The sequence below is a fragment of the Trifolium pratense genome, linkage group LG5 (genome assembly GCF_020283565.1).
Source record: "Trifolium pratense cultivar HEN17-A07 linkage group LG5, ARS_RC_1.1, whole genome shotgun sequence".
Classification (NCBI taxonomy): Eukaryota; Viridiplantae; Streptophyta; class Magnoliopsida; order Fabales; family Fabaceae; genus Trifolium; species Trifolium pratense.
In genome coordinates this window covers 6,389,808-6,413,959 of record NC_060063.1, presented here as the reverse complement: position 1 = coordinate 6,413,959, position 24,152 = coordinate 6,389,808, and the positions used below count along the sequence as shown (strand labels likewise).

The 24,152-nt window shown below is 34.2% G+C and overlaps 2 protein-coding genes across 3 annotated transcripts; both read left to right on the top strand.

The window, feature by feature from the left end:
* Nucleotides 1–417: 417 nt before the first annotated feature.
* On the top strand, nt 418–15,436 carry LOC123885395 (transcription factor IIIB 60 kDa subunit-like). Of its 2 annotated transcripts, XM_045934670.1 has the most exons (19): nt 418–796; nt 958–1,039; nt 1,603–1,678; nt 2,421–2,503; nt 2,645–2,721; nt 7,147–7,203; nt 7,284–7,396; nt 7,943–8,022; nt 8,125–8,211; nt 8,790–8,870; nt 9,641–9,799; nt 9,891–10,007; nt 10,635–10,704; nt 10,789–10,910; nt 11,241–11,321; nt 11,467–11,604; nt 12,582–12,671; nt 14,161–14,214; nt 14,819–15,436. In XM_045934670.1, the coding sequence occupies exons 1-19, from the start codon at nt 735–737 to the stop codon at nt 15,065–15,067; spliced, it is 1,878 nt and encodes a 625-aa protein (XP_045790626.1). In that variant the 5' UTR covers nt 418–734; the 3' UTR covers nt 15,068–15,436. The 2 variants fall into 2 exon arrangements, with proteins under 2 accessions (XP_045790626.1, XP_045790627.1); XM_045934671.1 differs by lacking the exons at nt 418–796; nt 958–1,039; nt 1,603–1,678 and adding an exon at nt 2,255–2,344.
* Nucleotides 15,437–16,343: 907 nt separating this feature from the next.
* Nucleotides 16,344–22,483, top strand: LOC123884705. The gene is made up of 7 exons (XM_045933868.1): nt 16,344–16,577; nt 16,703–16,769; nt 17,267–17,308; nt 18,240–18,371; nt 19,734–19,823; nt 21,784–21,837; nt 22,025–22,483. Exons 1-7 carry the CDS (start codon nt 16,516–16,518, stop codon nt 22,109–22,111), a joined length of 534 nt encoding a protein of 177 aa, XP_045789824.1. The 5' UTR covers nt 16,344–16,515; the 3' UTR covers nt 22,112–22,483.
* The last annotated feature ends 1,669 nt before the right edge of the window (nt 22,484–24,152 follow it).

Below are 24,152 nucleotides of genomic sequence, written 5' to 3'. Positions count from 1 at the left end.
CTTTACAAATGAGTTGACTCATAACCTAATGTCTTAAGATTTTGGGTAAAAATATAGTGTGTGATTCACTTGTTTGATTGCTTTTAAGACTAATGTGAATGATGCTCGAGGCTGCCTAACATTCGTCCTTAATCTTCAATCCTTTTACCAAATTTTTTTTGATTTTTTTAAGAAACTAAGATAAAATTAATGATATTTTACCAATTATTATTATACCTTACAAAAATCAAAAGTTTCCATGAAATAAAAGTGAGCTCTCTCTCCCCAACTGAATTTTCTCTATACACATAGATAAGAAATCGAACTGTAACCACATACTTGACAGGACCAAAATATTTACCTAGACCAATTCATTTATTAAATAAATAAATCATATCAATTATATTTATTCAATGAACTTTTCTTATAAAAATACAAATACAAATTTATTGGATTAATCTTTTCTTATAAAACTCCTTTTCTCTTTGCGGTAACGAGCCACTATCCCACTACGCAATAACTGATCGCACGCACGCTGTCATGAACCAGTTTTAATTTCAACAATTTATTGGCGGCACTTTCACAATACCGCCGTTATACAATGCAAAATCTCATCAAACCCTAACCCCCATTCTACTCAATCTTCTCTTCTTCCTTCAATTTCTCATTCTATAAATTCCAATTCAACACCACATTCAATCGGTAACAGTTTCAACCAACCATAATAGTGTTAATTATCAAATCAACACAAAAAAATGGTGTATTGTGATCACTGTTGTAGATGCGTCGATGGAATGCGAGTTGATGATGGACATTTGTGAGTAACCGCTTTCATAATCATCCTTTTCTCTTATTTGTTGTGTTAGCTTTGAATCTTTTTTTTAGTTTTTTAGTTTTTTGATTTTTTTTTATTTGATTTTTGTTTTTGTGTGATTATTGGATTGGATTATTGATAATGGTTAATTTGAATGTTATCAGATGTTGTGAGGATTGTGGGAAGCTGTTGGAAGATTATTATTTTTCTAGTGAACCAACTTTTGTGAAAAATTCTGCTGGACAGGTAATTGAATGAGTGTTTTGAATTGTGTCAAAGTTTAGTTTAGGGATTTGATTGGATTTATGATGATAAGAAATATAATAATGATATAGGGTACCATTAAAATGAGATAGAATGAAGCACGAACACTTGTCAGATTAGGTGTGTTGCGCGTCGGTTTCCGGCTTGAGTTATGTTATTTTCTTCAAATTATTATTGGATTTGACGTCTCAGTGTCCATGTCTGGTGTTTGTGGATGTGTCGGTGCCCGTGTCCATGCTTCATAGATCATAGAATGATATAGGGTACCATTTAAAAAGTGATGATGATGTAGCACGGACAGTCATCGGATTAGGTGTGTCTTGGTGTCCGACACCGACTCACATGATTATATTGAATTATGTTATTTTTCCCAGTTATTATGGATGTTGACGTGTCTGGTGTCCGTGTCTGTGCTTCATAGCTCGTAGAATGATATAGGGCACCATCAATTTTGTTTTGCTATGTCTATTTTCACTTTATCTCTTTAGCTGATATCAATGTCATTACTTCCTCTTTTAATTTCCTTATTTATTTGTCTTGTATAGAGCAAATTATCTGGCAATTTGGTAAGGGGTGTTCACAATGACATCTCTGAATCACGTGCAAGGACTATAGAAAGAGGTATTACTTTAGTAATTTACAATACGAATGCAGTTAAGCTTATTATTTACAGAATACTTTTTACTGCATAATATAACAAGTTGTTCTCATTTGACAACGATTCCCTGTACATATCTATTGAATGAATTATTGTGTCAGTATTAATATTTTAAATTCTGCTATTTATGTACCTATTTGTTTTATTCAATTTGTTGCAATAATGAATTATGACGTTTAAATTTTATAGTGAGATAAGGAAAGTAAGATATATTTTTTAAAATATGCACATTTCATCAAATGTCATTGTTAGTATGAGCTGGTGATGAGAATTATCGTGAAAAACATCTGTAAAAGTATAAAAGTGAAATTTGAACAACTGTGTTACTAGTGCGTAAACAAAATAAGAAATGAAAATATAATAATTGTCTTTTCTTAGAAGAGGAAAGAGAGAGAAACTGAACGTAATGATAGAAACTGATTCTCTTTTTATGATTTTCAATTTTTCATTACAATTATTTGTTTCAAGGTCCTATTTATACATGCTGAACCAGACTAGAGTCACTTGTGGTGATATAATTTACCTAACCTAACGGGCTCTGATCATTTCACAAACATAGCTGACAGGAATACAACATTCAGATTATATATATGTTAATGTTATACTATACTACGCCAATACCTTTGAATGTAATAGTGTAATATAGTTTAAATATAATATTTATTGGCTTATATTCTTACATGTCAATTTTCTCTGGAATTGCAGCTAAAGATTATATCAGTAATCTAAGTCGCACCCTTGGAGTGGATGATGCAAGTATGGTTGACGAAGCTGTGGCCTTTTATACAGTATGTTATATTTTGAACTTCATTGCTGTTAAACTTGACGTTTTTTAGTATCAATTCATGTGAAGAACTTTATTTATTTATTTATTTATTTATTTATTTATTTATTTATTTATTTATTGATGTGTCGCATGCCTAATGAAGATAGGACTAGAGCAAAAGTTTACCAAGGGACGAAAATCAGAACATGTACAAGCTGCTTGTCTCTATATTGCATTCCGGTAAGAAATCTTTATAGTGTAGGTTTGCATTAAGATGTATTTCTAAATTTATAAATTCATTTTTCATTCGGTAGTTGCATAAATGTCTTCAAATTTGGAAGTTTTTTTTTTTTTTTTTTGGTTTTTTACCACCAGTTGAATCTGGTTCGGGGGTTAGTTGTGGCATCAAGTGGTTCCAGCCCCCTCCCTATCACAGTTGTAGGGGATCGAACCGCGATCCTCTCTACCAAGTTCAGCGCCAATCACCACTGAACCAACTAACGATTGGTTCAAATTTGGAAGCTTTGTTCGGTAAAAAAATTGCAAATAATGATAAGCTAGTTTATAACGGATAGCTGATGAGTTAGCTTATTATAGTGGGTAACTGATAAACTAGCTTATAGCTGAGATCGGATAAGCTAGCTGGTTGAATTTGTGATGGTTGGTAAAATTAGCGGTTGCGATAGCTTATAAATATGAAATGACATAAAAATGATACGGTTGATTTATATTTAATTTTTTTTCAATAAAGATAATAGGAGTAAAATTGAGAGAAAAATGATAAACTACAAACTTGTAGCTATAAGCTAGTAAAAATAAGCTATAAGCTCGTGAGAATATGAAGGTTACCAAACAGATCTTTTTTAGTCATATGAACTTATCAGCTATAAGCTAGCTTATTGTGCTTGCCAAACACACCCTAACTCAACCCTACAAAATCAATTTGTCAGTTGAAGATTGCTTGAAGCCTTATTATGCTTAGGATTGACATCAGCTTGGACTGATTTTGGTGGAATAACAGTTTGTGAGTAATAAATGATGGTCGATAGTGCTTTGTAACTGATAGGACTCGATCTCGATTACTACTGAACATTGATCAATAAAATAAAACAGTAGAATATAGTAGTGAATAGAAATTCTTATTACTGGAAATAGCTAGAGTTCATGTGGCATCTAGCTCACAATACAAACATAAGACTAAAATGAAAGGAAATAAGATGTAAATGATAAAGGAGGCACTTCGAGAGGCCTTAGCTCTCCTAGGGTAAAATTCACCACTCAAATCATGCATAAAAAACAGTGGCAGGAAAACATTCTCCTATTTAATCAATCAGGTCTAGATTTACTTTTTCTTCCCTCGCTGAATAAGGAAACATTCCTATAAGGGAATGATTAGCTGTATCATTCTGCCCATGTTTCCTTTTATAAAATCTGTCATAACTATCAATACCTCCCCCTTCAAAATTCTCCTTGACCTCAAGGAGGAATCTGGGAAACTCTTCTCATTTTGTCAGCTATCTCCCAAGAGTTTTCAAATTCAGGCAATCCTTCCCATTTGACCAAAACTTCCACTTCTCCTTGGTCATTCCTTCGAGTATCTAATGCTTCTTCAGGTTCTGGTTCCAGCTGCGACTCTTCATTCAAACCAGTTGGTAAAGGTTGGAAATGATTCCTTCTTCCATAGACCCAATTAAGCAAACAATAGATTGAAAGAGAATTTCTCCAATAGCATTCACAAGCAACTTTAGCCATAAAGACATTGAATTTTCCTGGATCCCATGGTATTATCCTCATCGATGAATTTAATACCACCATTTTCACAATGGCTAAATGAAACAACCCCTCTAGGTAGCAAACACTGAGATTCCAAGTAAACATTAAGAATGTTGTCAGAAATTTGCACTTGTAGTGGATTTCATGAACATGGCATGAACAGCTTGCAAGACATCAAGGAATTTAAGCACAAACTTAACCTTCCAAATTATGATTGAAGCTAGTGACCTTGGTACCTCCTTTGAAACCATGACTTGGGTAGTGTTCTTTTAAAATTTCAATATTGAACTGAATATTATTATTTTCAGAAATTTCTGGAGACAACTCTGATTGCAAAAGTTGACCCCTTCTTGGAATTCAAAGGTAGTGATCAACATGTCCCCTAACCCTCCAATTATCTTTGGGAACTTATAGTTTTCATGCTTTGAGAGCCTTAAAATATAACAAAGAACAAGTGCATATGCAATGCAGAAAGGCCACTGATCTATTCCATATTCACTTCCCAAAATTGGTTCCTTCCCAGGGTCCCACTGTTGAAAACTTGTCGAGTCAGCTTCAAACAATCGAATCTGTAGGACAACTTCACTCACTCTGTCTCTAGGTGACCTGCAGTTGCTCTCTTTCAAAATCACTGAAGCTCGCACATAATCAATCATAGGTCCAGCTAAGAAAATAAAAACCTCCATTGAAGTATCTAAAGGATCCAGGGCATATGCTATAGGTTTTTCCAACAACATAAGAAAACCACTTTCTATATCTTCCATGTAACAATTCAGTGTATGAATGAATAAGTGTACTGATATTGTTTCTTCTTTCATATTCCTTCCATTCAAAACAAGAATGATGAACTTCAAAAATTTGGTAGTATTCCTAGGATCCACAAATTCTTTAAGACTACGAATGAATTCAAGCAGGTTATCAAAGAGAAATTGTTCATGGAGCATAACTTCAACCTCCTTTGTGTACCCTCTTACCAGATCATCGTCTACTTGGATAGTTAGCATAACCATGTATTCATACATTCTCTCAGCGTAGTGAGCATTCCCATGTAATTTTCCCCCACCTTGCAGCACCGAATAATCATCATTTGGTGATAAAAGATGAGTCAAAATTGTCCAACACAAAGCCATACCATTACAAAACCTTTTCTCCTGAACACTAATGATATGATAACATTGGACTAGGTCCATGAGATCAAGAGTTTGACCCAACTCACCTAAAACGAAGCACTGACCTGTTTCTATCCCCTTCAGATTCATATAATCAACTGTACCCACCCCCTCCTTTTTTCATAATCCAATTGTTATCATTAAATTGAACTAAGCTCAATAACTCTATTCCTGCCCACATTGCTAATTCCTTCAAAATCAAACAAAATTTAATTTGTGTCTGACCCATTATGTTAAAAGAGATACCAACCTTGCCAATTGACCCATTTGCCCTTTGATCTTCTTTTCTAATCCAAGTCAAATCAACCGAGTTAAGAGCTAGACCCACCATGTAAGATATCAAAACTACCCTTCTCTCTTTCTTCAACAAGAGAAAACCTTCCACGTTCTCCATTAAAGAAATCTCTACTCCCATGTTCGGTGGTTCTCGCCATGGTGGAACCAACACAAGTCGATATAAGTCTGGCGGTTTCGGTGGTGGTTTGATAACAATCACCTGCTCTTTTCTTTCTTGAATATCTGTGTTTGCAGAGATTCGTTCATGCAAATCGGCCGGTGTCTAGAGGCTTTGACGGAAGTCGTGGCGTTTGACTGCGATGGTGGTTCAACTCTGCGTTTGGCGATTTCAGTGGTTTGAGCGGCAGAACTCGCTGCGGTGGTGCCGTCACAGGTCTAGTGGTGTTTTGCCATGTTGGCGGAGGCTGCACCGCTGATCTATGTACACAATCGTTATCTGCCATCGTACTTAGCACCCTCATTTTCTCGGTCTCAACCTTAACTGTAGTTGCAGACACCTTCATCACTATTGTTTCTGGCTGAAACTCAGATTTGTTCAGGTGAGTTTCTTCTCTGACGTCGTAGAAATTATGGTTACCACCATCAGTTTGCGGTGGTTGAGGTGAGTCCCACGACCACGCACTATTATCGCTCCATTCCTCCTCTTCGTGATAGTGGTGCACTCTTCCCCGTGGTCGCCCACGAAGACGGTTACGACGAGCCCGTTCCTCTTGAATGAGCTCGCGAAACTGCTCCACCGTGACTGGCGGTCTTGATTGTTGTTCCAACAACATCTGACGAATTTGTTGCAACTTTGTTTCGATGTTTCCCAATTTTTGTTCCATTGAATCAAATCTCGCATCCATCGTTTTCTCTGGTGTGCAGCGCAAACCAAGGCTCAGGATACCAATTGATAGGACTCGATCTCGATTACTACTGGACATTGATCAATAAAATAAAACAGTAGAATATAGTAGTGAATAGAAATTCTTATTACTGGAAATAGCTAGAGTTCATGTGGGATCTAGCTCACAATACAAACATAAGACTAAAATGAAAGGAAATAAGCTGCAAACGATAAAGGAGGCACTTCGAGAGGCCTTAGCTCTCCTAGGGTAAAATTCACCACTCAAATCATGCATAAAAAACAATGGCAGGAAAACATTCTCCTATTTAATCAATCAGGTCTAGATTTACTTTCTCTTCCCTCGCTGACTAAGGAAACATTCCTATAAAGGAATGATTAGCTGTATCATTCTGCCCACGTTTCCTTTTATAAAATCTGTCATAACTATCAGTAACTAATGGCTATGGTTCAAAACTTCAAATGCAACATTAGTTTGATGGAACTTTTCTATTCCATGAAGATATCATTAAATGACTCTGATCTTACCATATCTAAATTATTTGCATCATTTTAATGTTAAAATTATATTTCTTCTTGCAGGGATAAACAAAAGCCATACCTTCTTATTGAATTTTCAAATTGTTTAAGGACAAATGTGTGAGTGTGCATTAATTTCACTTTTATCTTGGGTGATTTCAACTTTTGTGTTTCTGAATGTTTTATATACTGTCACGCAGTTATGCGCTTGGCGCAGTTTTTTTGCAGCTTTGTAAATTGTTAAGGCTTCAAAATCACCCGATTGTTCAAAAGCTTGTTGATCCCTCTCTTTTTATTTCCAAATTTACGAATAGTAAGTACCTTTTTGAAGTTCTATTCATTTAATCATATCACTGAAATATGATTTGTATAATGTTGTCAATAGTGTGTGTAGAATTGGAGAATAATTTTCTAAATATTATTTCAAAAGTGATTAGAGTACAATCACTAAACTGTTTAAATAGACTATACTATACCTAAATCGCGTAATTAACAAGCCGATTACAATCTATTCAATTTGTTAGAATTGGTTGTAATGGTGAAGCTCGATAATTGTCGATCGATTTAATATTTATAGGAAGGAAGTATTGTGAAGACAAAAGATATAGAAACCAACACTGATGGAAGGGAATTATAAATGCTTTATTTAAAAATGGTATTACTATTAACTACTTTGAATTTGTGAAGACTTGCCTATATATATACTTGTATATGCTAGAATGGTAGCATTATTAATCTGCCATGGTCTATGGATATGTGAGTTTTACATAGATTTGTTTTAAGTACTTTTTTTAATAAATATTCTATGCCAATTATTTTCTTTCTGCAAAGAAACATAATTAGATTGATTTACATGTAGATTTGTTAAAGCAGAGGAATATAGCTGTCTCAAACACTGCACTTAATATTATTGTCAGAATGAAACGTGACTGGATGCAGGTAACTTGATGTTGATCTGTCATTTTTCTTGGCTCTTACTGTTTTTGGGAAAGCATGACTTTTCTTTCTATTATGATGATATTGCTAACGTTCGAAAAACAGACAGGGAGGAAGCCTGGCGGAATATGCGGTGCAGCACTATACATGGCTGCTCTTGCACATGGTTTTACATGCTCTAAATCAGATATTGTAAGTTAAGGTTCAATTTCTGCCTTGTCTTTGATTTTATTACTAGTTGCTAAAAGGGTCTTCTGTCAAGAAAATGCTTGGGTTGTTGTTACTTTTCCATTTTTCCCTTCCCTGTAGAGAATTTATATTTTTATCCTTGATTCCTTTGTTCAGATGGTTCTTGTACCTCTATCCATCTCTCCTTTGATAATATTTATTGTAGCAATGTTGGTTTTATATAGTTCTCCTTGTGTATTTCTCCCGCATACGCACAATTTTAAATGTGTTTTCCTCCTAAGCTTACTATGGAAAGAATCGTGTTTATGGTTTATCTTTGGTGTTATGCTCACGTGTATTTCAAATTCAAGGGATTTCCAATTCCATCAGTGTTGTCAAATAATGGCGATAATATACTATGTGGAAAGGACTCTAATTTTTTAAGAAAATAATTTTTTTTTAAGAAATTTGAGTCACAACAAATACAAATTTGTGTCATACTATATTTACTAAATACACTCGAAACTACTCTATTAACATTTTTTGTAATACTCCCCATGTCTAGTGTAATGCTTAGTTGGATTTTCTAATTTACACTGCAGCTAAGAATCGTCCATGTATGTGAAGCAACATTGACCAAGCGACTGGTAGAGTTTGAGGATACAGAATCTTCCAGCTTGACCGTATGTTTCTTATACCTAGTTATTCCTTTAAAATTCTTGTTTTATGGTGGAATGGTGCCAAAAAGTTTAGTTTGAAATAAAGTTCTACGAATTGTACGTTCTCTATATTTCTCTGTTGTACCTTATATCCTGTTGATGACTTAATATTTTTGTGCTGCAGTTTTTTTAAAAATTTTGTGGTGTAGTTTTTTGGATTCGATCTTTTTGTGTTACCTACTTTTGCTGGTTACTTATTTGTGCACCTTTTTGGTTTTTCTCCTTTCTTGAAGTAGAAGTAATATTTTACTTTAGGATCTTTTTTAAGACCCAGACTGGGCTGGCTGGTCCGACCGGTTGATATGGGAACCTGACCCCCAGTCCGGTCAGGTCATTGGACCAGAAATGCAGTCAACCTGGTATTTAACAAGGCAAACCAGAGGAACCCGGTGAAAACTGAATATAATATTTCAAGTTATTATGAATAATGTACAACCACTAATGTGTTTATATATGTTATTATTACCTAATGGGCCGAATACAAATTACTAATAAAAAGTAAAATATATGTACCAAAAAAATAAATAAAAATTCCTAATAATAGTAAAAATACATTATTTACGACACATGTCTACCTTAGAGACCTCAGGTGCACCTTTTTTGAGCCGATAATAGAGATGTCAGGTTTACTGAGTTTTTCAGTTAATGGCCTTTTTATCTTTTTTTCACCTCTATTTGTTTTGAATGTTTTTAAAAGTTAATGAATTTTTTTTATCAATTTGTTATGGTTACAGATTGATGAGTTGAATGCAATGGCAAAAGATAATGAAAGCACTCTAATTAAAATACCAAATGGTGAACTGGACAAAAAGGATCTACTGTGTCAACACAAAGAGGATGACGAAGTACCCCCCCACTTTGCACTTGGATTGTGTGAAACATGTTACAAGGATGTGAGTAATTTCTTCCTGATGCAATACTTGTGGGTTGTGGCTTTTATTAACTACTTAATTTTACAATTTATTGTTCTACTGATTATTACAGTTTGTGAAACTCTCTGGTGGACTTGATTGTGGTCATGATCCTCCTGCATTCCAGCATGCTGAGAGGGAGAGAACGGTAAAGTCACAATCCGAGGAGAATGCTAATCAATCAGCTGATGTAAGTACAACTAGGTTTTATGGAAGTATTCATTTACTTTTGTAAGCATCACAAAGCCATAAACTTCAGATCACTTGCCATATGTCCAACTAGAATATGATGCTCATACCTTTTCAAGTACTAATAAGATTTGTAGGTATTATAGTTAACTTTTAACTAAATGTTGATAAAGTGAATACAATCTTGAAGGCGTGTTTGAGTGTTTGACACATGTCAGTGTCTAACACTCATACAACACTGGTACATGCGGTTACACTCAATCGCCTGTATTTTCTCAAATTATTAACAATGTGTGTGTGTGTGTGTGTGCTGTGTTGGTGTCATATCTGATGTCCGTGTCTATGTCAGTACTTTATAGGTCATATTACTTTTAAGTGCAGTTTATGTTACTACCAGTAAAATATGTAAACCCTTTGTCAATTCATCTTCCGCAAGAATACTCCCGAGAGAGAGGAATTGACTTGATAAAATTGTGATCAAACAGAAGCTTTTAGCATTTTACATACATGAACACGATCACGTGTCAAACCATATATATGAGCTTCTAACACCAATACAATCTTCAAAGAATCATCAGCTAACACATTTTAAAAATCACGTTTGTTGTTTGTTTGTATTTTTGGTTAGTTTGCAATGGATTCAAATGGTGCATACGAGGGCCAAATAGAGTCACATGCCTCTGAGCCTGAAAGAATTGGTGGGTGCTTTTATTTCTCGTAATGATGGCTCACATAATTTCTCTAATGGGTGTTTTTAAATCTAGTTTGCTTAAAATTTTCAGGGCGTGATGAAGAATATGTGGCCACAAAAGATGGTGAGCATGGTAAGTCACATATAGAAGATGATATGAACGCAAAAACTCAAGATGAATCAGAAAGTCTCTCTGATATTGAAGATAAGGAGGTGATTAACAAATTCCATGCTTCCCGCATTAGCTTTTCTTAGCCATGGCATCATGGACTTTATTTCCAGCATTTCTGTTAGCATTGTTATTTATGAAACATAGTCTAAATGGAACAAAGTATTGTAAGTCTATGTTGGAAGGTAGATTGGTCTAAATATATATTTATTTGCCAAGTGTGTTTGGGGTTCGCTTATTTTGGGGCTAAAAACGCCTTTATGCCTTTTAGCATATTTCTAATTTTATTAAATTGTGTTTTTAAATGTCATGTCACATTGTGTAACTTGCAATCGAGCTGACTATCCCTTGCTAAAATTTTGTATGCTGCATAGGTTGATGGCTACCTTTACAGTGAGGAGGAAAAACAATATAAGAAGAAAATATGGGAATTTAATAATCGAGAGTATCTTGAGGTACTGAAGATTTAATCCCTCTTTTTTATTTATTTATTGTTGTTATTGCTAGATGAAGTTTCAAAACATATTGCTAGATTAAGTTACCTGTTTTTTTTTGAGGTACCGTAGATCGGATCTTACTCTACCTTTGATTCTTTTACAGGAACAAGCTATTAAGGAAGCAGCTGCAGCAGCTGAAAGGAGAAAATTAGAGGAGGAGTTAAAAAATTGTTCTCCTGAAACTCTTGAAGCACGAAAACTTAAATCATCTGTTGCTGCAGATGTGGCAAAATCCAAAAAGGTAACTTTGGAATCAATTTTCTGGTGTGGTTCTTTGTGTGTGTGAAATGAAACTACTGGAGTATTCTTACTTTGGCTGTTTACCCTTTACTCTACACTGTATCTGATTATTGGTATTCTTGTATGTTACACAACTGTATCGATAAGTATCCAAACACTCGAGAACCCTCTCTTAATAGCTAGCTATCAAGGGAGAAAAACCAAGACGCTTTAAATACTCCTCAGGGCATCCCATACAAATCGATGCGGGTCTTTGGTACCTCAAAATATTGAAGTCCCTATCATAGCACCATCTGTGAGAGCCGACGTCCTGGCGGCTGCACTCAACGATGCTTTACTCAGCCTTTCTGGTCAGGCTCTCTGTAGGTAGCCATAGTTACTGGCAACCAACTCTGATACCAAATAACAGGACAACACACACAATAAAGTAAATACTGAATTATACCAGTAGCACAGAGGGGAGTATTCTGAAGTTACAATGCATCAATGACTTACAGGTTACAATGGATTGAGATATAACACCTCCTTGTAGATATGATACAACTAATTTAGATAGAACTAGTATTATAGTTCTTCACATGATTGATATCTCAATATTTAGTTGTGTTTCTACTATAGAACTATGAAGCACATACACATCTAAGATTAGGTGTGTCCCTGTGTCCATCACGTGTCGGTGATGGTGTACGAGATATGACCTTGTAGAAACGATACAACTAATTTAGATAGAACTAATATTCTCATGATTGACAGTTTCCTTTCTGGGATGAGAACTGTTTCTCATACCCAGCCCTTTGCTATCTTCTCTCACATCCTTCATTCAGTTATATCCCCCCCCCCCCGCTCTCTCATTCAGTTATTTCCATCATAGCACAACTATGCTGCATAAACTGTGACATGGTGTAATAGTTGTTAAACTGTGACCTGGTGTAATAGTTGTCGAACCTTTTGAAATATTGTTACTCTGCATATTTGTAGGAGGCGAGGCAGAAACGAGCTCAAGAGGCAAAAAATTTAGGTCCTGCTCAATCTGCTGTAGAGGCAACTAGTCGAATGTTGAAAACAAAGGTATTTATTATGATGCCTGTTCTTTTGCTTTTGACACATTTTATTTTCCAGTGAAATATCTTTATCTCCTTTATGTAGTTACTGATAGTAATCTAAAAGTTTCTGTTTTTGAATAGGTCTTGCTGGGCTAGTCCAGTTTTCAAGAGATTAGGATTATTAAATCATACCCCATTTAAGTCCTTAGACAGAATTATGAAACATAATGTTAATTATATGAACTATAATTCATGCTAGTTGTGGGATATATATGAACCATTTTGAATGCTGAGTGTTGACTATGTTGAGAGGGTTTGAATTTTTGAAACGGTATAGAAATCTTTGACTCATTGTCTTCTTAGTAGGACTTCTATACCTGTATCACTTCATTCATAACTCACATATCAGCATGATTCAAAAAATTAGCACTTGTTTTGTTGCACCCTTACTTTATCCATGCTTGACGACACCCAAGCCCTAAATCTTTTATTTGAAGGAAACTAGAACTTCGACCCGTGCGGTGCACGGGTCTAATTAGCCTAATATGTAACCAAAACAAAATTTGTAATACTAAAAGGTATTTAAAAAAAGTTGAGTTTAATCACAATTATGTAATTAAACATTATGTAATTATAAATTTATTTGTCAGGTTACCTATTAGGTAATGATAAATGCATTTAATATTAGGTTAACATATTAGGATTTTTAACTTCAATCACAATTGAAGCACATGCTCTAGTGGTTGAAAAACTTTATTGTAAACAAAGGATGCGGGTTCGATTCCCACCGTAGACAAATTTAAATTTGTTTAACATAAAACTCCTAAAAAAAAAGAGAGGGAAAATGAGCGGGAAAAAGATTAGGTTTAGGGTTAGCGTATCGTAATAAGCTTAGAATATAAGTGATAAGAGAGCGGGACAAGGAGAGGTATAACCATTTCTAAGACAATTAGGGTTTATTAGGTTTTTATATTGGACATAACTCATCCTTACAAAACCGGCATGTAAGGACTAAGGAGAGATTCCACTCTTTATAAACTCTAATCATGCCTTATCTTTATCCAATCTGAGACGTGGATTTTTCCAATAGATCCCCTCATGCCCAACACTGTTGGGCTTGGTGCATGTATATAAATTGTGGGTGGCCAGTTCAATTGGCTCTGATATCATATTAGGTTTTTATATTGGATCTAATTCATTTTTACAAAATCAGCTTGTAAGGTAAGGGGTGCCATGCCACTATTTATAAAATCTAATAAAGTTTTATCTTTATTCAATGTGGGACTTGGATTTTTCCAATAGGTTTAAGTTTTGTTTTTATCTTTCTTTGTGTGTGTGTGCGTGAAGAGGCAGCATCCATGTGTTATCTATGTTATATCTTCCATTTTGTATGTGCAGTTAAGTTGGCGAATATGAGCGTTAAATATGATTTGTTAATTGGGCTATACCTATAATTTTATAAAAATGTTTGTTATTATTAATGTTACATTTTTTTTTGCATCTATCATTTGCAGAGGCTCAGCTCCAAAGTCAATTCTGATGTCTTGGAGAAATTATTTGATAAACCTGTAATTCTCTCCTCTATTTGTTTTTGCTTTCTGATGCATGTATTGAATCTTATGATTTACACAAACATGAAGATTTTAATGGTATTGCTGAAATGCTCCCCATCTTCTGTGTCATTTGCATGTTATTATTATCATCTTGAATCCAATTCGTAATAACTGAATCATAGATCTATAAATCTTCTAATTTCCATTGCTGTATCATTTCCTGTGTTTTTAACCATTTTTATATCAATCTCTTGGTAAAAACATCTTGCTTCTTTGCAACCTTGCATGGTCATTTCTACAAGCTTGTTCTTTCCTTAGCTTTTATGTATTTAATAAAATCGGGAATTTTTTATTCCCTCTTTAGGGGTTGAAACATGTTTTGACTAATGAAAAAGTCTATGTTATGTTATGGTTAGCATGCATACCTTTTCTAAATTACATAATTACTTGTAAGAAGGTTTTGCTTTATATATCTTTGCTATCTCAATATTTATTTCATAGTTTGGTATGTATAATTGTGTTTGTGAAAATTATCTTTTGAAGAGTAGAATAAATCATTTTTAAAAGTGAGAAAAAGGGAAATGCTCATTTTTGGTGTTTAAATGCTTGTTATAAACAGGAAGTTCAAGAGAATCATAAGAAAGCACGGTTTGATTCACCCTCAGACAATGATGATAATTTGGAATCGAAGTCAAAGCACAAAGTAAAGGAGGATGACATGGAACCAGCCGAGGAATTCGTTGATGATGTTGATATGGTTGGAGAATATGGTGACATTTTGTATCCAGAAAATGGAGAATATGAGACATATGAGGAAGGTGGTGGTTACCGTGGATATGATGAATATGATGGATATGATGGTTTTTAGTAAAAAGTTCATTCTACTTAAGTTATCTGTGATCTTTTTCGAGAATGATCAACATGGTTGGCAGCACCAGGGAAACCAAAGATTGTCGAAAGTTTTGGCATGTTGAGGTTCATCAAATTGGTTAGAATCGGTGTTCGGTGTTAGTGGCTTCCAAAATTTTGTCTATTCATTACTGAGAGGATTCGAGTTAGAGTTACCTGTTACCTCTCTTCATTCATGTATTCGTATTGGTGTTTAAAGCAATTATCAATCAAGGGTGTAATTTGAAAAAAATAAGTTCAAAATAAGATGTATTTTGTTAAAACGTCAAACAAAATAAGAAAGAGGGAGTAATAAAACTCATCATCTGATGAGATTTTGTTGTTGAAATGTTTGTACAATTTCTTAAAATATTTTGGTCATCTCTCAACCATACCCTTTTCAAAGATTTGGCATTCCTTGAACAGTTAGAAATATCACACTGCCTTGGAAGTCTTTTGCACATTCTTGTTTATTATGGTGGATGCTTGGGTAATTAGGGAATATTGATTTATGTAATTATCCACTAATAGTATTTTTTTTTGACAAAGAATTATCGACTAATAGTTTTTTTTTTTTTTTTTTTTAAAAAAAACTTGGTATCCGACCCTAGGACCGACAAATTCAAGGGAACCAATCCAACCGCCCATTCGTGGGGGTCACATTTAAAGCCAGAGTTTTTTGTTTTGTTTGGATTTAGCTTACCGAAATTGGCACCAGGAATAATCAAACATGAGACCTTGAGAGGAACATACTCCAAGTACATAACCAACACCTTTATAATATATTGTTTTCGCTTGTCATAATAAAAGAATATATAAAAAATGCAAACAAGTATATCTGAGACACTCTTTAAGCATCTTCAATAAGTTTTTATAATTTTTCTTTATGAAAATATGTAGAGTGACTACATTGAGAACGGAAATGTTTCACTTTTTTAAAAACTTGGTATCCGGTCCTACGACCGACTAATCCAAGGAAACAATCTCACCGCTCACTTGCAAGTGCTCCATTTAAAGGCAGAGTTTTTTTTTGCTCTGTATGAACTTAGTCTACCGAAATTGGCACCAGTAGAAATTAAACTTGAGACATTGAGAAGAGCATACTCCAAGGATCCAAGCCAACGCAACTAAACCAACCTCATGTTTGAAAAATTTTAATTAACTATTACACAAAAAAACTGATAAAAAAAATCAAATAATAAGATAAACAGGTTATTTCGAAAACCCCCGACCCAAGTACCCCACGACCCGAGGATCGCAGCACGGGTGGGCATCAAACTAGTTGGTTTTGAAGAAAAATGGGGGTAAGGACTAAACAAACTGAAATTCTTTTTTTTTTTTAACCAAAAGAAACTGAAATTCTTAAACCACTAAACCCTATTCTACTCCATCAATATATCTCGTTCCTTCATCAACATTGTTAAATAAATGGTGTTTTGTGATAATTGTTGGAAAGACGTTGATGGGGACCAAATCGAGGATTCTGCCTTGTGAGTAATCTTTAATGTGTTAAGCTTTTAAATATTTTTTAAAAATTTGTTGCTTTTTTATTTATTTTTTTAATTTTTATGATTATTGGATTATTTATAAGTTGATAGTCATTTGAATGTTTCAGATTTTGTGATGAATGTGGGAAGCTATTGGAAGAATGCTTTTTTGATGACATAGATGCTGCTAGAAATGTAAGAACTAGGATTTAGTTTGCAATCAAAATACAAACACCGACACACCGACACACAGACATGACACCGACACGTTGATGCCAATAATAAATTGAAAAAAATGAATTACTTGTATGTAGTTACAAGTGTCGGTGCTGTGTCAGTGCGAGACATCAACATGTGTCGGACACTGGATACTTCTTCCATCAGAAGTGTCGATGCTACAAAGATGGTAAACAATGGAATGATAGGAGAGACTTTTGTGTAGAAGATTAAAATTGAGATTTAATGGAATAAAATTGTAGGGACATCATCCCACTCTATACCCTTTATTTTAGAATATACAATTTAGGGACTTGTTTGGATTCATTGTAAGCAATGGAATGATAGAGGGTACAATTCTTTTGTAGATTAACAATTAGGTGGAAATTTTGTGTTTTGTCAATTTTTTTAGTTATGTTATGTTACATTGTCTGACATGCTGACTATCCCCAGCTAAAATGTTGTATGCTGCATAGGTTGTGGCTGACGACGACTACCTTAAGCAAGAGTATATAAAGGTACCTCTTTTTTTCCACTGTTTATTGTTTTAACACTAAAGTTGGCGTGTGATTGTATTGTGTTTTTCCTTGGTTTTGCTATTTTCACTGTTTGGTTTATGTGGAAGTTTAATGTGTATTGCATGACGTGTTTAATCCATGTAGTTGTATATAACTCAACTATTGTAGTCAAGGTTGCGCTCCATCACGTAGGAACTTACGATCGCTGGAGGCTTCCGTCATGGTCGAGATCGCGAGTTGAAGGCAGGATTGTAACCGTTCCGTGTTGGGCCACTCGTTTCACAATTGGGCCTTGCTGAAACAGGCCGGGAATTGTGAAAAAACCCATTGGTCTCACTCTCTCAGTCTCTCCTCCTCTGTGCACATCGTTCGTATTTGTACCTGCCACCAACTGGGAAGCCGTTCTCGTCTGTGTGTCACTGCCTGCAACGCGTTCACCTTCTTTCCTGCCCTTCCCTGTTTTCTTTCACGTGGCCATTACTTCCCCTATTTTTGTGACACTGTGAGAGTTGACGGCTCACAATGTCTCACTGATTAGTAGAACTAGGCGTTTTTTGGTGGAGCGGAAAATAGAGATTGGGCCACGAGGTCCAAATAATTTTGTTTTCTTTAGACTTCTATATCTTTTTTGAGGTTGAGGGAATCGGCTGTAGCCTGTATGACCCAAACACTCTTCCAATTCCAACCAGATTCATTCTCTTGTATTTTATTGTGATTTAGAGGTTATTTTATGCATGTATGATAGTTTTTTTGCTTTTTTTTTTTGTGTGTGTGTGTGTGTGTGTTTATATGTTAAGTACAAATTACATTTCGGTAGCATCTTACAAGTCATGTTACTTACGATCCTCGAGTTCGATCTTTCAACCCCCTCCCGATCCTACCTAGGATCTCGACTTTGACTACATTGAACTCTATGTTAATTCTTTTACAGGAACTAGCTGCCAAAGAAAAAATTGCTAAGAAAGCTTTTGAGGCGTTTGTCCGAAACTGTTCTAATGATTTGTCTGCAGCAAGAGACGAACTTGCTCAATCTGCTGTTGAATCTCTCGCAAAATCCAGAAAGGTAATTTTGAATTAATTTTCTGGTGAGGTTCTCTGTGTGTGTATGTGTATGGAACTATTATAGTATTCTTTCTCATCTATTTTCACTTTACTGTGCACCCTACTGTACTTGGTTATTACTCTTCTAGTCATCTTCATAATTTATAGAATAATGCATTTCTGTTTTATCTCATATTTTCAGAATACCATTGGAAAACACAACCAAATTTAAATATATAATATACTAGTTTATGTTTAACGTATAATTTAAACTCATAACTATGTTAGTTAGCTATTGAATGTATGTTTATTTCATTTTTGGATAAGCTAAAATTGATTTTATACATGTAAACTGATTTTGACATGTTTAGATTTGTTCGAGTGGAATTGATATTGCCTATATAATTGATTTTAACTTTAAGTTAGAATTTAGATATTTTGTATCCACAATTGATTTTTATCCTTAAATTTATTGTTCAACTCACTTTTACGTAAATGTATCTAAACACTAATCATTTTACATTCAACTCACTAAGCCAAAATCAAGTTTACAAAATCAATTCATTTAAAATTCAAAGTTTGTCGCCGCAAAACCGAACACACACTTAGTCTACTAGGACTGACTGTTAAGTTTTAATTTAGCTTCTAATTGACCCATTAAATGAATTCTCTTTTGTTTTCACATATTCAACATAATTCGAATAGGTCATACTAGGCTAGTTCAGTGTTCAGTGTTCACGAGATTAGGAACATTCAATGTTCAGTGATAGGTGAGGTTTGTGTAGGCAGAGGATTTTGTTGTATCTCTTTGCTATTGATATCTCAATATTTAGTTGTGTTTATAGAACTATGAAGCACATACACCGCTAAGATTAGGCGTGTCCCTGTGTCAATCACATGTCCGTGTACGAGATATAACCTTGTAGAAACGATACAAATACAAACTAATTTGGAGAACTATAATATTCCTATGATTGACAATTTCCTTTCCGGGAGGAGAACTGTTTCTCATACTCAGTCCTTCGCTATATTTACTCATATCTCAAATGTCCTCCCTTCATTCAGTTATTTTCGTTATATTCCGCCTCTCTCCTGTGCCATGGGTTCTCCCCTTTCTGTACACAATTTCTCTGAATACTTTTTCTATTTCAACACTTGCATATATAAAACTCCTACATTTTAATATCTTCTCTGTGTGTATGTAAAACTCCTACATTTTAATATCTTCTCTAGACCGTGTCTCAATAGGTAAAGGTGCATTTTCTAGTATATTGGTTCTTAGTTTTATGATTTTCCCTTCGCAGTTTATCTATGCTGCATAAACTGTGACCTGGTGTGAAGGTCATTGAACTTTTTGAAATAGTGTTACTCTGCATATTTGTAGGAATTGAGGCAGAAACGAGCTCAAGAGGCAACACGTTCGGGTCTTGCTCAATCAGCTGTAGAGGCAACTAGTCGAATATTGAAAACAAAGGTATTTATTATGATGCCTGTTCTTTTGCGTTTGACACATTTTATTTTCTTGTGAAGTGTCTTTATCTCCTTTATGTAGTTACTCATAATAATCTATATATTTCTGTTTTTGAATGTATCGTAATAGCATCTCACACCTATTATCATAATTTGAATAGGTCTTGCTGGGTTAGTCCAATTTTCTAGAGATTAGGATCATTAAATCATACCCCATTATGTCCCTAGACAGAATTGTGAAACATAATGTTAATTATACGAACCATCTTGGATGCTAACTTTGTTGGGAGAGTTTGAACTTTTGAAACGGTATAGAAATCTTTGACTCCATTGTCTTCTTAGTAGGACTTCTGTACCACTATTAGTTTACTTATAACTCAAATATCGGCATGATTCAAAAAATGAGTACTTGCTTTGGTGCACCTATACATTATCCATTATATCCCTAAGTCTTTTATACGAAGGAAATGGAAGTGCGACAATGAGAGGTATAACATTTTCTAAGTCTGCACCTAATTAATAACTACTAGTAAAGACGATAATTCTCGGCAGTTAGGGCTTATTAGTTTTTTATATAGGGCCTAACTCATCCTGACAAAACCGGCTTGTAAAGTGAGGAGTGTCACTTTTTATAAACTCTAATCTAGTATTATCTTATTTAGGTTGTGACTTGGATTTTTTCAACCACCCCCTTGACGTCCAACACTATTGGGATTGGTGCATGGATTTAAATTTTGGTGGCCCTGTTAGATTAGCTCAGATACCATATTAAATTTTTATATTGGGCCTAATTTATCTCAACAAAATCGGCTTGTAAGGTGACGGTGCCAATCTTTATAAACTCTTAACTATTAGGGTCCATTTGGTGCACAGGATAAGAGACAGGATAGGATAACTGTATCATATCCTGCCGCAATCCAGTGTTTGGTGATACAGCAGGATATGATAAGTTAATCCTGAAGCTTATCCTATCATGTCTCTCTAGTTATAATTCTTATCCTGAATTTGAGCTGGGTTACCAGCAGGATAGGATAAGAAAAAAAAATTACTGGTTTATTTTATAAAATATATTTTAAAATACATAAAATAAAATATAAATAATTAAATAATTAATTTTTAAATATATATGTGATTTTTTCACAGGGGTAATTTTGTAATTTATATATTCTAAAAAATCAAAATTTTACTAAAATTACAATATTTTAAAGTAAAATTATTATTAAAAAATTGACAAATAGGGATATTAATTTAAATTTTATAAAAAAATAAATATAATTCTTTTGCAATAGTAGTTTTATTATTTACGTATGAGATATATCATATATTTATTTGGCTTATCTAACATGTATATATTATTGAGTTATTTATTTGATCATGATTCATATAAAAAATTAAACTTGATTATTTTCTCATGATTTTTATTTTAAATTATATAAAGTTATTTGATTACTTATTTATATTTTTTATTTATAAAATTCAAAGTATTACAAAATAATTTTAAAAAAATAACAGTTGTTTTACAAGAGTAATTTTGTCAATTAAATATGTTATATATCTTATCATAATCATATTATTATGAGCAAGTATATATTAAAAACAAAATATAATAGTTATCATGTTTGTTATCCTGTGTGCACCAAACACATGATATGATAACTGAGTATAACTGTTATCCTGCTGTTATCCTATCCTATCCTTATCCTGTTTTATATCCTATCATGTCACTATGCTATCCTGCGCACCAAACGGACCCTTAAGGTTTTATCTTTATTCAATGTGGGACTTGGATTTTTCCAATAGGGTTAAGTTTTGTTTCTCTCTCTCTTTTGTGTTTTACATTTTTTTGTAAGTTAGCCAAGTTTGAGCAATAAATATGATTTGTTAATTGGGCTACCTAGAATTTTCTGAAAATGTTTATGTTATATTATTAATGATACTTTTTTTTTTGCATCTATCATTTGCAGAGGCTCAGCTCCAAAGTCAATTCCGATGTCTTGGCGAAATTATTTGATAAACCTGTAATTCTCTCCTTTATTTGTTTTTGCTTTCTGATGCATGTATTGAATCTTAAGATTTACACAAACATGACGATTTTAATGATATAGCTGAAATGCTCTCCCCATCTTCTCTATCATTTGCATGTTATTATTCTAATATAGAGAAATACTCATTTTTTTCTGTTGCTCAAATACTTGTTATAAACAGAAAGCTCGAAAGAAGCGCAAGAAAGTACGGTTTGATTTACTCTCAGACAATGATGATAATTTTGAATTGAAGTCAAAGCATAAGTAAAGGACAATGAATTGGAACCAACCAATGAGTTCGTGGATGATGTTTATATGGTGATTCTTGGAGAACCGATAAATGTAGTTCACCATGTTAGCCTTCACCGATATATCTTCTGAAAGACCGTCACAAATGAAATGAATCAATGTCTTCGCTTACTGGGCTACTCCAATTTTCATGAGATTAGGATCATTCAACGTTCAGAGACAGGTGAAGTGTGTGTAGGTGGAGGAACAAATTTGCGTTAGTGTTTTTTCGACTTCGGGTTTATTAATCTCACTTGGTTTGGTTTCAGTTTCTTCTCCCTTATGTGGTTAATTAAACATTCATTTGTTAAGTGGTTAACCCTTAAATTATGAATTTTGTTTAATGGTTAAACTTTGATATTCTTGCTTTTGTCTTGAGTGGTTAAGGCTCCTCTTTTACCTTCGTCTCTTTGATGGTTAAGTTTTGGTAGCTTATGTGGAGATTAAGCATATTGGTTTCTTTTAAGTGATTAAGCCTTGAACCGTAGATTCTTCTAATGGTTAAGTGTTTGGCTTTATGACTTTAATGTTCTTGCTTCTTTTAAGTGGTTAAACCTTAAGTTGTTGTTTCTACTTTAAGTTTTATTTGCTTATTTGGATCGAGTGTAGTGGTGACATAGGTTGTTGCCTTTGTTATTGCATTTTCTCTTTCAAAGGGTTTTATTATTTCTTTAGGGGAACTATAAGAATATAATAAAAATATCTTGCAATATAATATATCATTTAAGGGATCTTGCAAGTAATACTATAATCAACTTTCTCGATTTATGTAATTTTTTTTTAAGGGATCTTATATTTATATTTAAGGAAAAAAATAATATATCATTTAAGGTAGGGGGTGGACAACGGTTCGGGTCAGGCGGGTTCGGGCCCAAAACTAACACCCAGCCCAATCCACGGGTCGCGAATTGCAATCCACACCGAACCATTTTTGGACTTCGGTTTAACCGGTTCGGTTCAAGCGGGTCGCGGGTAAATCGGATGGGTTATTTCGGATTGAACAGGAAAATTTTCTCTTTACTAATTTACTAATTTTCACATAATAGAAGGAAAAAAAATCTAGATCTAACTTATCTAGCCAGATCTTTTCTAAAAAAACACTAGATCTAACAAATTGAGATCTTAAAAAGCAAGAAGCATGGGAATGAGAGATGTTCATTGAGCTTTGCAACGAAATCCAAATCTAACTGTGTCTTCTTTATCTATAATTTAAATGATGATTTGGCTGAGGGAGAATCTCATGAACTTGACCACAAAATTCATGAGAATGCAAAGTTAACATCAATGGTTGATTGTCTAAAAAATTAGAGCAAAAGATAACTTGGACTCGGAAAAGAACAGAGATTAAGTGAAGAAAAACATAGAATATTACGTAATTCATAGAGAAATAGAAAGAACAAATGATCTGCAAGTTTGGAGAATTAGAGAAAAGAAGAAATTGAAAGGGGAGAGAGAAGGTCATGATAGGTAGTGGGGTAGTTAGTGAGTAGTAATGAAAAAGAAAATAAAAAATTAATAATAATATTTTTAAAATAAAGTGGAAAATTAGACTTGGGAAAGGAGAAATTCTGAAAAGTCTAGTCTATCTAGTCTAAATAATGAATGCATCTGTCAATAGTACACAGCTACAGATCGGTTCAGTTATTAATGGGTGAATTCTCGTCACCCGAACCCGACCGACATAATCCATCTCAAACTGTTTTTTTGTGTTTTTGCACCCGAGACAAAATTTTAACCCGACCCGCAACACAAAAAACTGTTCGGTTGGACCGGTTCGGTTCGGTTCTGCGGGACCTGTCCACCAGGGATTAAGATTCTTTCCAATGTTTTTTTATGAGTGTAATTTCATCCACATTTTTTTTCGGCTTTCACCACCAGTTAATTTGGTCTGGTGGTCAGTTCTGACATCAAGTGATTATTCCAGCCTCAATCCAATCGCAATTGTGGGGATTGAACTGTGATCCTTCCTACCAAATTCCGCGCAAATCACCATTGAACAAATTAACGATTAAAGCTCCACA